The sequence below is a fragment of the Fundulus heteroclitus genome, unplaced genomic scaffold, assembly GCF_011125445.2.
Source record: "Fundulus heteroclitus isolate FHET01 unplaced genomic scaffold, MU-UCD_Fhet_4.1 scaffold_97, whole genome shotgun sequence".
Lineage (NCBI taxonomy): Eukaryota > Metazoa > Chordata > Actinopteri > Cyprinodontiformes > Fundulidae > Fundulus > Fundulus heteroclitus.
Window position 1 is genome coordinate 588,099 of NW_023397439.1, and position 13,294 is coordinate 601,392.

Here is a 13,294-nt window from a genome sequence, read left to right on the forward strand (position 1 = left end):
TTACGCATAAAAATCTTGAAAAGGACCAACGTTTGTCGCGTTGCACTGCCTGCATTTCCTGTTTATGCTCTCCTCACATGGTGTCTACGGCCTTTCTGAGGCGGTTTTCCGGAGTTTGTGGCAGAAGTGAAACTCCCAGCATAATCAGAACAAGCTACAGGAAACCAGAAGAGTGAACCTGTGGGTGAGGGGCTGCTGAGAAACGCGGCGTTACACCAGCAACAGTCGTTTTGCTTGCGTTCAAAGACGAGAACTCGTTAAACTAGACGTCGCCATAATGGCTCATTCCTCACCCGTCATGTTAATGCATATGTGACTCTACTGAATCAGAAGACAGACATCACGAATAAAGTTCAGTCAAAATTGTTGCTTTATTTATGTGTTCAATTATATTACAACAATGTATATAAAAAAAAGAATATTCACAAAAACTGTACACTTTAAATGTTGATTCACAAGTAGCCTCTAATGACACACAGCAGATCTAAACTAGTTGGATTTCAAATAGGCTTTCAAGCTAAAGTGCAATCTGTAATTTTAAACCAGGCAAGGCCCAGGCTTTTTAAAGATAAATGGAAATGAAGATTTAAGGCCTTTTACCGGCACAGCACTTATGAGAATTTTAACATCCTCCCTATACTCTGGGCAGCGTTTTTTCATGTCAGACAGATGGAAGCTTTGTCTATTTTGGGGGAATATGTCACACATCTTGGACTTGCTGTGGGGATGAGGGGGGTGCGTGGCTGGACGCTGAATTGCCGAAGGGTGTCTGAGGGTGTTCTTGCATTTCCAAATTGAAGCGAGTGCCCTTTTAATTTCTGAAGGCAACCTTCCCCCCCCGTCCCCGAAGAGGCGAGACAAGCGTTCGCTCCATCAGATCTGCTCTGGCGTGGATCTCACTTTCTCCTCGGTGCCTCGCCCTCCCCGTATCTCTGTTCACATCTCTGCAGAGGGAGGAGGAGGGAGGGGGGGGTAGGGGTTAGCGACGACAACAAGCCACAGTTTATAAAACGAGAAGCATACAGGCATACATCAATGCACAGCCGCAAACATGCACTGACTAATAGGTTAGGCTTGTAGAGATACAGAGGGAGTTGCGATTAATTTGCAACATTCATTTTCTCTGTGTCGAGACCATTGGCAGCAGCAGATGTATGTTTTGTTCGTTGTTACCCGTGTGCATGCACGGGGCAATATGCGCACTCATGGGCCCCTAATGCACCATTCCTTTAGAGCTGATAGGAGGATCGGGATGCTCATGTAGTCAAGTATGCCATTAACACAAAAGCGCATGTAGATAGTCCACCTCGTGTCCCCAGACATGGCATTTACATATAAAAAGGTGCTCAGAGATAAACAGAGGGGGGATAACAGATGAAAGCAACCAAGCTGGCTACCTCCGTATTCTCCTCCTTTTCAACGTGTAGCAAGACATGCAACCCGGTCAGAGGCTTGGCCTTCACGGCACAGAGCAGCCTGCCGTTTTGTCAGCTTGACTATAATGAGCACAGAGACTGGACTGAGTGAAATACATACCTGCAAGTTCCTGGTCCAACATGTTGATAAAACTCTCAAGTTCATCCGTGTCTCCCAGCTTGGCTGAAGAAGAGGATGAGAAGACAGAAAGAAAAGGAATTCAGTGAGCTACTGAAAAAAAATGAAAAAAAGCAGCAGCGGTGGAACATTTTTGTCAGGAAATATGTGTCAGATTTGTGGTATTTCCTTTGGCCCAAAACTCACATGGTGAAATATGAACCCAAGCAAAGATATTCTCAGCTTTGTTTGTGCAAACTGACGTGATCATGAGCACACAAGCTTTTTTGATATGGGCAATATGGCCCTCTGCCCAGAGCAGCAAGATCTGGGAGGTGGAGCTGTTTACACGCACATCATAGGTACAATTCAACCATGAAAACAAAATGGAAAAAAAATCCAACAAATCACATTGTAGAAATCACGGTAAGAATTTTTTTGTAAACTATGTTGGAAATAAGTATTTGGTCAATAACAAAAGTTCATCTCAGTACTTTGTAGCATAGCCTTCGTTGGCATTGACATAGGTCCAACGTTTCCTGTATGTCTTCACCAGGATTGTATCACTGTAGCTGGTATTTTGGCCCATTCCTCCCTGCAGATCTCTTCTAGAGCAGTGATGCTGGGCAGCACGGACTTTCATCTCCCTCCATAAATTTTCTTTGAGGTTGAGGTCCTGAGACTAGCCAGGCCACTCCAGGACCTTCAAATGCTTTTTACGGAGCCACTCCTTCGTTGTCCAAGCTGTGTGTTTGGGATCATTGTCATGTTGGAAGACCCAGCCAGGTTTGATCTTCATTGCTCTCGCTGATGGAAAGAGGTGTTGGCTTAAAATCTCACGATGCATGGCCCCATTCAGTCTTCATTTAACACAGATCAGTCGTCCTGTCCCCTTTGCAGAAAAAATAGCCCCAAAGCAGGACGTTTCCCCCCCCCCCCCCCCCCCCCCCCCCAGACGTCCCCCAAACCTCAGACGGGCCTGGACACGTACTGACTTAAGCAACTTGACATGTCTGGCACTGCAGGGTTTGAGTCCCTCTCAACATTTTGTGTTACTGATGGTAGCCTTTGTTACTGTTGTTACCCAGCTCTCTGCAGGTCATTCATCAGGTCCCTCCGTGTAGTTCTGGGATTTTTGATCACCGTTCCCATGATCATTTTGACCCCACAGGATGGGAACTTGCATGGGGCGTCAAATCAAGGGAGATTATCAATGGTCTTGTATGCCTCCCATTTTCTTACAATTGCTCTCACGTTTGATTTGCTCACACCAACCTGCTTGCCTGGTGTAGATTCAGTCTTCCCAGCATGATGCAGGTCTACAATTTTGGTCTTGGCCATGGTTGGAGTCTTAAAAAAAAAGTTACAGGTCTGTGAGGGCCAGACCTCTTTCTTGTTTGTGAGTGACCAAATACTTATTTTTCACTATAGTTTACAATAGAAATCCTACAATGTGATTTCCTGGATTTTTTTTTCTCTTTTTGTCTCTCATAGTTTAAGTGTATCTATGATGAAAATGACAGACCTCTCTCGTCTTTCTAAGTACAGTAGGATAACTTGCGCAATCAGTAGCTGATCTGTCTGTCTGCTAATATCTTTGATAATTAACATAGTAAAAATGTTTAGTTTTTATTTTATTTTTTTGTCTGGCAGAATGGTCTTCAATGATGGAGGGTGTGTTTGGTTGGTTGTGTGCAGGCCTGCAGCAGGAGGGGCTTGCCCGGGTCGTGCATGAACTGCCACTTCCAAGCATCCCTAAACCTCGACAGCTTGATGGATGCCCTCAGGACTCGGGTAGTGTGCATAAAACCATGAAGATGAGCATATTACACTTTCTTGGTCAGCTTTGCGGGGATTTATTTTTTTTTTTTTAATATCAATTTAAATTCAACAGCATGCGCATGTGAATGCATGGAAATACTCGAGGAGTCGCTCTTTTTACACACACGCAAACACCTGAGACAGACTCCACATGAGCCCCGCAGGAGGAATTCAAAGTAGGGTGCTGAGGAGCCACAACCACAGCAGGAGGGGATTTGTTGTTTCATAACAAAACAGCCCGCAGCCTAATGTGAGGAGCAAGCGTGTTGTTTTCAGTGATCGGAAGCAAAAGTGATAGTGATCAACGGCGAGAACGATGGCTGTCCGAACGGAGACGGGACGATGGGAGGCTTGCAGTACCTTTCAGCGCCAGCGTCGTGTCTGCTTTGTGAAGCTCCTCCTCGCTGGCATTCAAACTGTTTCCCATAGATGCTCCACTGCCTGGGAGAGGGGGAGAGGGGTGGCGAGGAGGAATGGAGAAGACATAATAAGCGATCAGTAGCAATGACAATGCAGGAGTTGCACACATAATGATAACAGCGTGTTCTAAAGTGAAGGTAAATGCCTGTTTGTGAGTGACTCCCATGTGTCAGCCCGAGCACTTGAAAGCAGCCTGCCTTTTCAAACGTTACGGGGGGGGGGGGGGGGGGGTGCAGCACGCTTTCAATAAATGACGGCACACGGGAGCAGGGGAAAACACCTCCTCTTTCATCTCATAAGCGTCGACAAATGAGCAACAATGCAAAGGAGAAGGAACGATTACAGAAGACGGGTTATCCATAATTGGAGTTCATTCCAGTTTGTCATTAGCCAAACAGCCACTTTTCCAGAGGAGTGCAGGGTATGGGTCCTCTTGTACTGATAATTTCATGCAAATTACAAGTGTCAAGCCGCTGTTGTTTAGGCTATTAAAGATCGCCGAGTGATACCCACAGGGACAACAGACACTGTTTATATAACAGCCAACAATGTACTAAAACGTACTTCCTGTCCCACACACTATGCAAATTCTCTCATAGAAAGCCGGCATCTTGACTGTTGTAATATCGGTTTTAGTGTCATTGCAGGGGTTTGTTTGTTGTTCTGTTTTTTTTTTTTTTTTAACTTACTGTAATCAGAGTCTTCCACTCCACTGTCATCAGTGCGGCTCTTGGCCTCGCGCAGGACCTGCTGGTAAGAATGATGTTTGCTTTCCGAGGGGGCCTTCAGCTCCTCCACAACATCCTGGAACTCCTGCAGCACGTCGCCCAGCTCCAGCTCCAAGTCTGTGGAAAATGTGACAGCAGTTGGGAAGCGATGCCAGACTCCGCAGAAAGGAAACCCCAAGACTGACTGGGAGCAGCTTTAGCTGCAAGGCTGACACAGAGTGGCAGAGGGAGTAAAAACAAGAATCTAAACTGAATTTAAGATATATTTTATATAGAAATATCCTCAATGTCCAAAATTAAGCTAAGCAAATAGAGGCATTTCCTTTTATCTGGCTGTACATTATACGAGGGTTTGATTCAAACCCCTTCGTTGTCCGTTTTTAAAACTGGCTTGAAAACTCACTTTTACTCACTGGCCTTCAACCCAACTGAGATTTGATTTTAAACTTCATTTTTACCGGTTTGGTTTTTATCTGTATTCGCATTGTTTCATTGTGTTTTGTAGCAAGTTTCTTAACTTATAATGCTGTGCGTAGTTTTTCCATTTTATCCCTCAGTGTCATTTTGTTGCTTTAGATGTTCAGCACTTTGTGTCAGCTGTGGCCGGCGTTCAAGCACTTTATAAATAAAGTTGTTGATGATGATGATATAAATGACAACACAAACAGCATTAAACAACTAATACAGCACGGATATTTATTTGCCAGTGCCGTCTCTTTACATCTCCTGACATTTATGGCATAAATGTGCTTTACCGTTGATGTTTCAGATATTTTATTTTAACTCTATACATGAATTTGTTGAACTATGACACTTAGTGTAGTCCCAACCCCAAATTTTAAGGACCACTGCATCCAAGCAAAACTGTACATAAAAGCTCTAGATTAACCCTTAACCCGTGATGCAACTGTTTCACAGGAGAAGCAGCAAACTTTTAAATTAACACTGAATAATTTGAACTGAATGCCTTCAGTAAAACTTTCATCTCCAGCGTACAAGTTTAAGATGATAGATAAATAAAATAATGAGAAATGTCTGGATAAAAACAAGAGAATACAAAAGGTCCCTTTTTTCTGTTTTTACCATGGTAGTATATAATTAGAATAATTGTTTTAAGGTGTCATTGGACTCACCGGTTGTAATATCTGAGGACATGATGGAAAAAAGACGTTCACCACAAGCTGCTGCGTGTCTCTGCTCAGCACAGTTTGAAGCTGTCAGGAAGCTGTAGTTTTGTTCCTCAGCCCTCTGCTGGCGCTCAGCATTTAGAAGACCTGACTGGCCAATCAAGTAGCAGTAAAAACCTCAGAAGTCTACTGTACGTGGAAAAAAAAAAGGCGGGGGAGGGCAGACAGTTAAATGGAGGAATAACCCGTTACGCAATAGAAATACCTGGCATGCTTTCAATGTGGGAGAGAAATAATATAGCTTTATGTGCACTGTAAACGTAATGAGCTCGTAATTTTTTTCTTTTTTATGAGTCAAACGTAATGCAGAGGGATCTATGGAAAGGAAAGCATTGGGCTGCAACAATTTTAACATCTGTATTTTATTGTTGTGATGCCAAGTTTCTTAGAAAAAAAGAACTTTCCAATTGGTAAACTTTAATAATAAACTGAAGCTGTCCTAGTCTGCTGTAGTACCCTGCTCTGCCAGCAGAGGCCCCCCTGCTCCTACAAGGTAAATCTGAGGGAAATGTAATGTAAGTTCATTAACCCTGCTTATTTACTAGTGGTGGAAAAAAATTAAGTCATTTAAGCTCATATAAAACCAGGGAGAAAACTGTCCTCCATTTAAAGTTTTCCCAAACTACCAGAATAAAAAAATGTTTCCATGCTAAATAGCCATTTATTATGTGAGTTATTGTAAAAGGCATTAAAGGAGCATCCTGGAATAGTATCAGGTTGTTTTAGTTGCACAAAGCATTTATTTATTGTTCTATTATTATTATTTAGTTGTCTTCTAATAAAATATAGACTGAGATTATATTGACTTTGTTAGATAAAGATATATATTTTTAAAACCAATATTACTGCTTAAAATGTTGTCGCATTTCTCATTAATAAGTTGCTTTTCCAGAACTGCTCATCGATACATGTACAGATATATGGAGATTTTAAACCAAGAATATGAATTAGCCTCTCTAGGAAGAGGATTCAAACGGGGGGGGGGGAAGAATTGCAAAAAAAGATCATTAAAAGGCTGTTAAAACCTCATAAAGTGTATACTATTAAACAGAAAAGCAAAGGGGGACATGCAAACTGCTACATTCATTATTTAAAAGGTAATGATTTCAGTGGTAGTTAGGCAGCTTGTTTGCAACGCTGCAGTGAAAAACAAGAATTTCAGCTCCTGCAGGTAAACCTGTTGAGACGCTACATTTAAACTGTCACATAGCCGGACAGTCAGTGTGTGTGTCGTAGGAGGGGCATCAACGAATTATGCCTTCAGCTGTGCAGGTTTAGATTGCTGCCTCTGAGCTCAGTGATCATTTGCTGCCGGCCGACTTGGGTAACATGCGAGGGCAATGGGCCATGGGACTCCTTATAATATGAACTGGGCTGGACTTCTGCAGGTGAGTGAATCAAAGGAGAGATTATCGGTTCTGCCGGGTTCTTTTTTTTTACCGGCGCAGTGTCTCTGTGTGGAAGGCAGCTTGAAGGGTATTATTAAGGAGAACATAAACAAAGACTGGCTGATTTTGAGAGGGATTGAGCACATCGGGAATCTCTTAAGAATATGGATTTATTGACTTTTTGTGTAATTGTTTCAAATCAAACTTTGTTATTTGCTTTTTTGTTTTGGTGTAATGTGTTTGTGAGAGTAATTGGTTAAAGAGAACTGATAGGGATCACGTTGCCTTTTATGTGCGTTCTTCCACTTATCCATTCACCCGTGAAGTTTAAATGTTATCAGTACCACCTGAATAGATTTATCTCTTGGAATTTCTGCATTTTCAAAGAAAATGAAACAAGGAAAAAAAAAAGATCAGAGAAATGACTTGTTTTCTTTTGCTTTTACTCAGAGTCTGCTGGTTATGCTTCACCTCGGGCAGATCGCTTGCGGCTCCCTCCGGTTTTCTGTCAAGGAGGAACTGGAGCCTGGTACTCTGGTTGGATCACTTAGTGAACTCTCTCCGCCTCCCTACCAGCTCCTGACCGACGAGTACCTGTGGATGGACAAAAATACCGGCGATTTATTCATTACAGAGCGACAGATGGATCGTGAGCGCCTCTGCCCTGATGAGACAAAAGCCGATGGATGCATTATTTTGCAGTATGCCGTTGTGGGACCCTCTGAGGACCTCGTACAGTTTTTTGTCGTCGTAGAGGACATCAATGATAACGCGCCGCGTTTTGAAAACACCAAAATACACCTTAACATTTCAGAGGTTGCACCCATAGGGACGAGTCTCATGCTGGATGACCAAGCTCAGGACAGAGATAGTGGACCAAACAGCCAGCTGGTGTACCAACTCAGAGGTTCTGGAGGAGCTTTCGCTTTAAGGGTTGAAGAAGACGGACAACTCATCATGCTGGTCGTAGAAACAGCTCTGGACAGGGAGACCCTGGACGTGTATCAGATGCAGCTGGTGGCCGCTGACTGCGGAGCACAACCTCTGAGCGCATCAGTATCTATAATTGTCACAGTGACTGACGTTAATGACAACTGCCCGAGCTTTAGCCACGACAGCCCTCGCACCGCCACTATCTCAGGAGGCGCCAAGAAGAACACGGTGGTCACTCAGGTTGTCGCCGCCGACCCAGATGCAGGCCTGAACGCGGCCATTGTTTATTCCCTGAGTCCCAAGGTCTCTGAGAGGGCCAGGGAACTCTTAATCCTCGACAGTCACAGTGGTCACGTCAGGCTAACACAAGACCTCGAAACAGACAGCTCTGAGGAGCTGGTGTTAAAAGTGTTAGCCAGCGGCCTTCACTGCCCACCAGCAGAGACTCGGGTAACCGTATCCCTCCTCCCCAAGGCGACCCAAGGTCTAACAATCAAGATCGGGTTCATAGCCGAGCATCACAACCAAACTGTTGTGTTAGCAGAGGGCCAGCCCCCCACCGCCTTAGCCGTTTTAGAGCTTGAGGGTGACAGCGGCTTTAAAGACTCCTCTCTTGCCATCGAGGGTGACGTGCCTTTCCTTTTGAGCCCACAGAGTGGCAAATATCTCCTTTCCACATCAAAGGCTCTAGACTACGAGACGAGAAGCGAATATCACATTTCTGTGGTAGCGCAAGGGGGTTCACCTGAAAGGGCTGTGATCACTCCGCCTCGGCGAGAGATCAGGGTGAGGGTGGAGGATGTAAATGACAACGCCCCACGTTTTCCCCGGTCTCACTACCTGCTGGAAGTGGAGGAAAACAACGAGCCGGGGTTGACGCTGCAGCAGGTATCGGCTTCCGATGCAGACAGCGGGCTCAACGGCAGGGTGACATACACGCTGGACGAAAACACGGCGGCCGTCTTTAAAGTTAACTCGGCTACAGGCCAGCTGTCTGCCCTGGTTCCTCTGGACAGGGAGCAGAGCAGCGTGCACAAACTCACCGTGTTTGCTCGAGACGGCGGGTCTCCTCCCCTGGAGTCCCAGGCCTCTGTAATCATTCGTGTTCTGGACCAGAATGACAATGCGCCCGTTTTCACTACCCCTCACTTCATCTTTTTCATTCCTGAGAATGCACCCCCGTTTGCTCGGGTGGGGAGCATAGAGGCGGAAGATCCGGACGAAGGAGAAAACGGAAATATAAAACTGCAGTTCGTAAACAGCGACGCACCTTTTGCTGTGGATAGCGTGCAGAGGACGCTGCAGACCACCACCAAATTGGACCGCGAGATGACAGACGTTCATGAACTTTACCTGGTGGCCAGCGACAATGGGCGCCCAGTGGCTTTAACCTCCACTGCCAGGGTGACCGTGTTCATAGAGGACGTTAATGACAATAAGCCACAAGTGATCTTTCCCAGCAGCAATTTTTCATGCTTGGCTCTCTCGCCAAGTACTCCTGTGGGTACAACCATAACAAAGATCTACGCCACTGATGAGGACTCGGGCTTAAATTCAGAGATTATATATTCTGTTGCTGCACCAGTGGGGCACAACACCCCGTTCCAGGTACACTCAAAATCAGGGAACATCACCTTAATTCAGGAGCTTTTGCACAAAGAAATGGGAATGCATCATCTGTTCATTGTAGTAAGAGACAGTGGAATACCAACTCCACTTTACACCACTGTGTGGATTAACCTGTTGGTTAATGAGAGCGCAGATCGGTGCTATCTAGATAGGGTACCCACATGGACCGGAAGATCTGATCTGGTTCAAAGTGCTTCTAAGTCTCCCATCTGTGAGATAGAAACACCCAGATCTGTTCAGATGATATATTTTCATCTTTTGGTCAGTATGACGGTCTTAACTGCGGCATTGTTTTTGACAACGGTTTGTTTGTATCTGAAGCACAGAAAATGCCCACCGAAGAAAAGGAAGGGACAGGCAGAAGAGAACCAGATTCCGCTCCGAATCAAAGACAAATATTATTCTGATGAATAACAGAATCTCACTTGCAGTTTCAAGCATGCAAAAAAAAAAAAAAGCCAGAGAAGTAAACATTTTGAGAGTGTTTGTCTTGGGCTTTACGCGTTTCAAAAAAAATCCCTCCGTGCTTCCTCAATGCCTCTGTTTTCAGATGTAGAGGCAAAGTCTAGCAGGTCTCCGATAAGTGTCTTAAACAATGTTGCTGGAAAAAGATAAGAGGAGCATTTGTTTTCCTTGAGAACTCCAACATCATAGACATAACATGCATCAGACGGTGTACACAGCAGAGCCACAGATCAGAGCAATGAAGAGGCAATGTGGCTTCATTAGGCCAAAAGATTCTCAAGAAAGCATGAAAACGAAGCTAATTGTGCAACAAGTTGATTGGGCCAGTCTCAGATTACTGACCTTGAGTGATGGGGGGGGGGGGGTCTTACAGCATTTAGACACACAAAGGGGTTTAATGTTCCTTCAGAGGGGGAAGTGATGAAAGTGTCTAAAGGAGTAACCCTGAGACGAGCTCCGGGAGCAAAGAGCCGCCGCACACAGCGGAGAGGCAGCCGTTACCCGATAACTCCGGTTCTCACCCACAAGGTTGGATCGAGCCCAAAAGAGAGACAAACGCACAGTACTGCGCCCAGCTCCCCACCAGGCGTGCCATTTCAATCCCTGACGACTGAAGTCACATTCTACTCAAAGATGTATTTACAAACGGCAGCTGGCGACACATTCGGATGGATCCGGAGGAACAAATTAGATCTAAAGCCGGTTAAGGGGCTGCATTAAATATGAATGAGCCAAGGTACGGCGTGTTTACAAATTCGGGAGCAAACAATTGCACAAAGAGGGAGGGGAAACTTTTGACTTTTCCAAATCTGTACGGCGTGGTGGTGCACTGCTCAGGGTAGGAAAAGAGGGGAAAGCAAGGAGACGGAGGCTGTAAAACACAATGTACAACAACCTGGTTAGTGGAGAACAAGGCTTATATAACATGAGCTGTGTCTCTGAGGACGTCTGAGCTAGCTGCTTCAGAAATAACTAAAAAAAATCTAATAAGGCCCGCGCTGTGAGGATAACTACGTTAACTGGGATCAAATAAGGAGCACCAGAACCAAATTAGGAATTAAATTAAACTAGCCTCTTTACAAGAGAAATTAAAAAGGCCATTGGATCACAAGATACAGTCATTATTTTATTTTTGATGTATATATGTACATTATGCCTATAAAGCGTTTTTGTAGCATTGTATTTATGATTAAAAAAAACATTTCCTGAAAAAAAAATATCTTTGTATTTCTTTTTACATTAAGCTGAAATTGCACCTTTTGAAACAATGCAGTTGGCAGGGAAAAGTCTGCCACCTAGTGGACGCAGATGACGCCAAATCCTGTGCTTTTTGTGAAATTTGACCAAGAGGGAGAGGATGAATGAATCAGAGGACAGCTCCTCACTTTGCGGCTGTCATGTTGCCTGTGAGAACAGTGATGTGTCCCCCGCTGCCCTGCTCCCACTCACAACGCATCTTCTTTCACTCAGGTTTCAGTTTATCTTTCCAAGCTGAACACTTAATTGTAGCCCGAGAGCCGCAATTGACCCGAAGGCCATGTGGATTATTTGTGAGCTGCATTTTGGGGGGGAATTCTATGATCGTGTCATATAACGATTCATCTTGTTTTGTTTGCTGATTGTTTTGCCGTTTTATTTAAGAGCCAGGAGGCGTTGAGACACATTCGCTACCCCTCGCTGCCTCTCAATTGTCCCATCGTCTGGCTTTCTGTCATCCATATTTCCCGTTTGTGAACATTCCAGAGCGTAACAGAGCATTTAAGACAGACATGACGAAACACGCACCGGGTTCGCCGCCACCATCGTCTGATGCAGTTTTTATGTTCAGGACTCCATCTCATAAACGGGGTTATGATGGGAACTGACAGCTTTACTCGGAGTGCGGAGTAGCTTCAGCTGGCTATCCACAGGCAGGTTTTATTTCATCTTTCATTGACCAAGGATACATGCTTTCAATAAGTCCGTGATCATTTTGTTAATGCAAATAAATACGCCTGTGTTGTCTCAATGCTCTTATGTTGCTTAATAAAACATATTTTACAAATTCCGCCTTTAAATGACTGAAATGTGGGAACTTCCTTATCTACGAGATTTGCACTTCCTCCTATTCTTTGTAATTCATCTATCATTTGAACAGGGTGGACCTGGGGTACTAAATGAATAGATATGTCATCAAAGGGCATTTATTTCAGGAACTTGATTTAAAAGGTGAGCCTCATGGAATATATGGACGTTTCAAGTGGGTTTTTGCTCATTTAGATTATCAGGGCTTAAATCCAACAAAAGCCCTAAAATTCAGCTTCTGAAAAAATAATGCATTTTCCATGAGTGCAATGTTGTTTCATCCATATATGTTATAGTCATGACAGTTATCTAGTAGACAGTCCTTTGGAAAATGTTCACAACGAGCTGCATGCAAGCATTCTAGTGGAAAGTTGAGTGGAAGGAAAGAATATGGTATAGACCAGGGGTAGTCACAACATTTAGAGGCCTGGGAAGCAAAGCAAGTTCAGAGGTTTGGGGGGCGGCTTGGACTGCAGCTGGACTCAGTACTTCGACAGCCCTCACACTAGGGGTGTGCAAAATAATCGTCATGACGATTCTAATTTTCGCGATCTACTGCATCGATCCTTGATGCCAAGTATCGATTATTAATTTAAAAAAATTAATAAATAAAATTGCATGAATGGTTGGCGAACATCAGCCAAAAACAAGTGGAATACAACTTCACTGGTTTAAAGGACCACTGAGGCCAAGTAAACGGCCATGATTATCCTTATTTTGTTATTTTAAGTTTTATAAAGCCTAAGCACTTTTTGTCAGTGTGTCCACTCTAGTAACAGTAATATTTGTTTTCATGGCAATACCTCCAAAAGTAGTTTCAATAAATACAGCTATGTATGAATTCAGTTTCTTTCAGTTATGTATCAATTGAAGACACTATCCAGATCATACACAGCCAGTCAGCCACTGGTAATAGCTGTATTTTTTTCTAACAGTGTTCAGTGAAAATACCGCAATGCATCGCGATACATCACAACCTACCTCACACACAGACAAATCCTGCATTCCTTGTGTTAAGCTGCTCCTGAACCAGAGACGATGTCAAAAGCTGTGAATCTTGGCAAAGGGAAATTTATTGGAAGAGTGGAATGACACATGATGCATGATGGCATATGTGTAGTCTGCA

At 44.1% G+C, this 13,294-nt stretch overlaps 2 protein-coding genes across 2 annotated transcripts; one reads left to right on the forward strand and one right to left on the reverse strand.

Annotated features, from left to right (window-relative positions):
- Positions 1-347: 347 nt before the first annotated feature.
- On the reverse strand, positions 348-5,777 carry si:dkey-27i16.2 (regulator of cell cycle RGCC-like). Its single transcript, XM_012861313.3, has 5 exons — positions 5,636-5,777; positions 4,464-4,619; positions 3,715-3,795; positions 1,537-1,599; positions 348-944 (listed from the first exon to the last, which is right to left on the reverse strand). Exons 1-5 carry the CDS (start codon positions 5,655-5,657, stop codon positions 937-939), a joined length of 330 nt encoding a protein of 109 aa, XP_012716767.1. The 5' UTR covers positions 5,658-5,777; the 3' UTR covers positions 348-936.
- A 985-nt stretch (positions 5,778-6,762) lies between these two features.
- pcdh20 (protocadherin 20) lies at positions 6,763-12,121 on the forward strand. The gene is made up of 2 exons (XM_012861188.3): positions 6,763-7,077; positions 7,528-12,121. Exons 1-2 carry the CDS (start codon positions 7,030-7,032, stop codon positions 10,051-10,053), a joined length of 2,574 nt encoding a protein of 857 aa, XP_012716642.2. The 5' UTR covers positions 6,763-7,029; the 3' UTR covers positions 10,054-12,121.
- Positions 12,122-13,294: the final 1,173 nt, after the last annotated feature.

Coding starts and splice junctions, on each gene's coding strand:
- si:dkey-27i16.2 (XM_012861313.3), bottom strand. CDS start 5,657: ATGTCCTCAGATATTACAACCG. Junction 4,620..5,635: donor GTCCTCAGATATTACAACCG/GTGAGTCCAATG, acceptor CATTTTCCACAG/ACTTGGAGCTGGAGCTGGGC. Junction 1,600..3,714: donor CACGACGCTGGCGCTGAAAG/GTACTGCAAGCC, acceptor CCTCTTCTTCAG/CCAAGCTGGGAGACACGGAT.
- pcdh20 (XM_012861188.3), top strand. CDS start 7,030: ATGGGCCATGGGACTCCTTATAATATGAACTGGGCTGGACTTCTGCAG. Junction 7,078..7,527: donor ACTGGGCTGGACTTCTGCAG/GTGAGTGAATCA, acceptor GCTTTTACTCAG/AGTCTGCTGGTTATGCTTCA.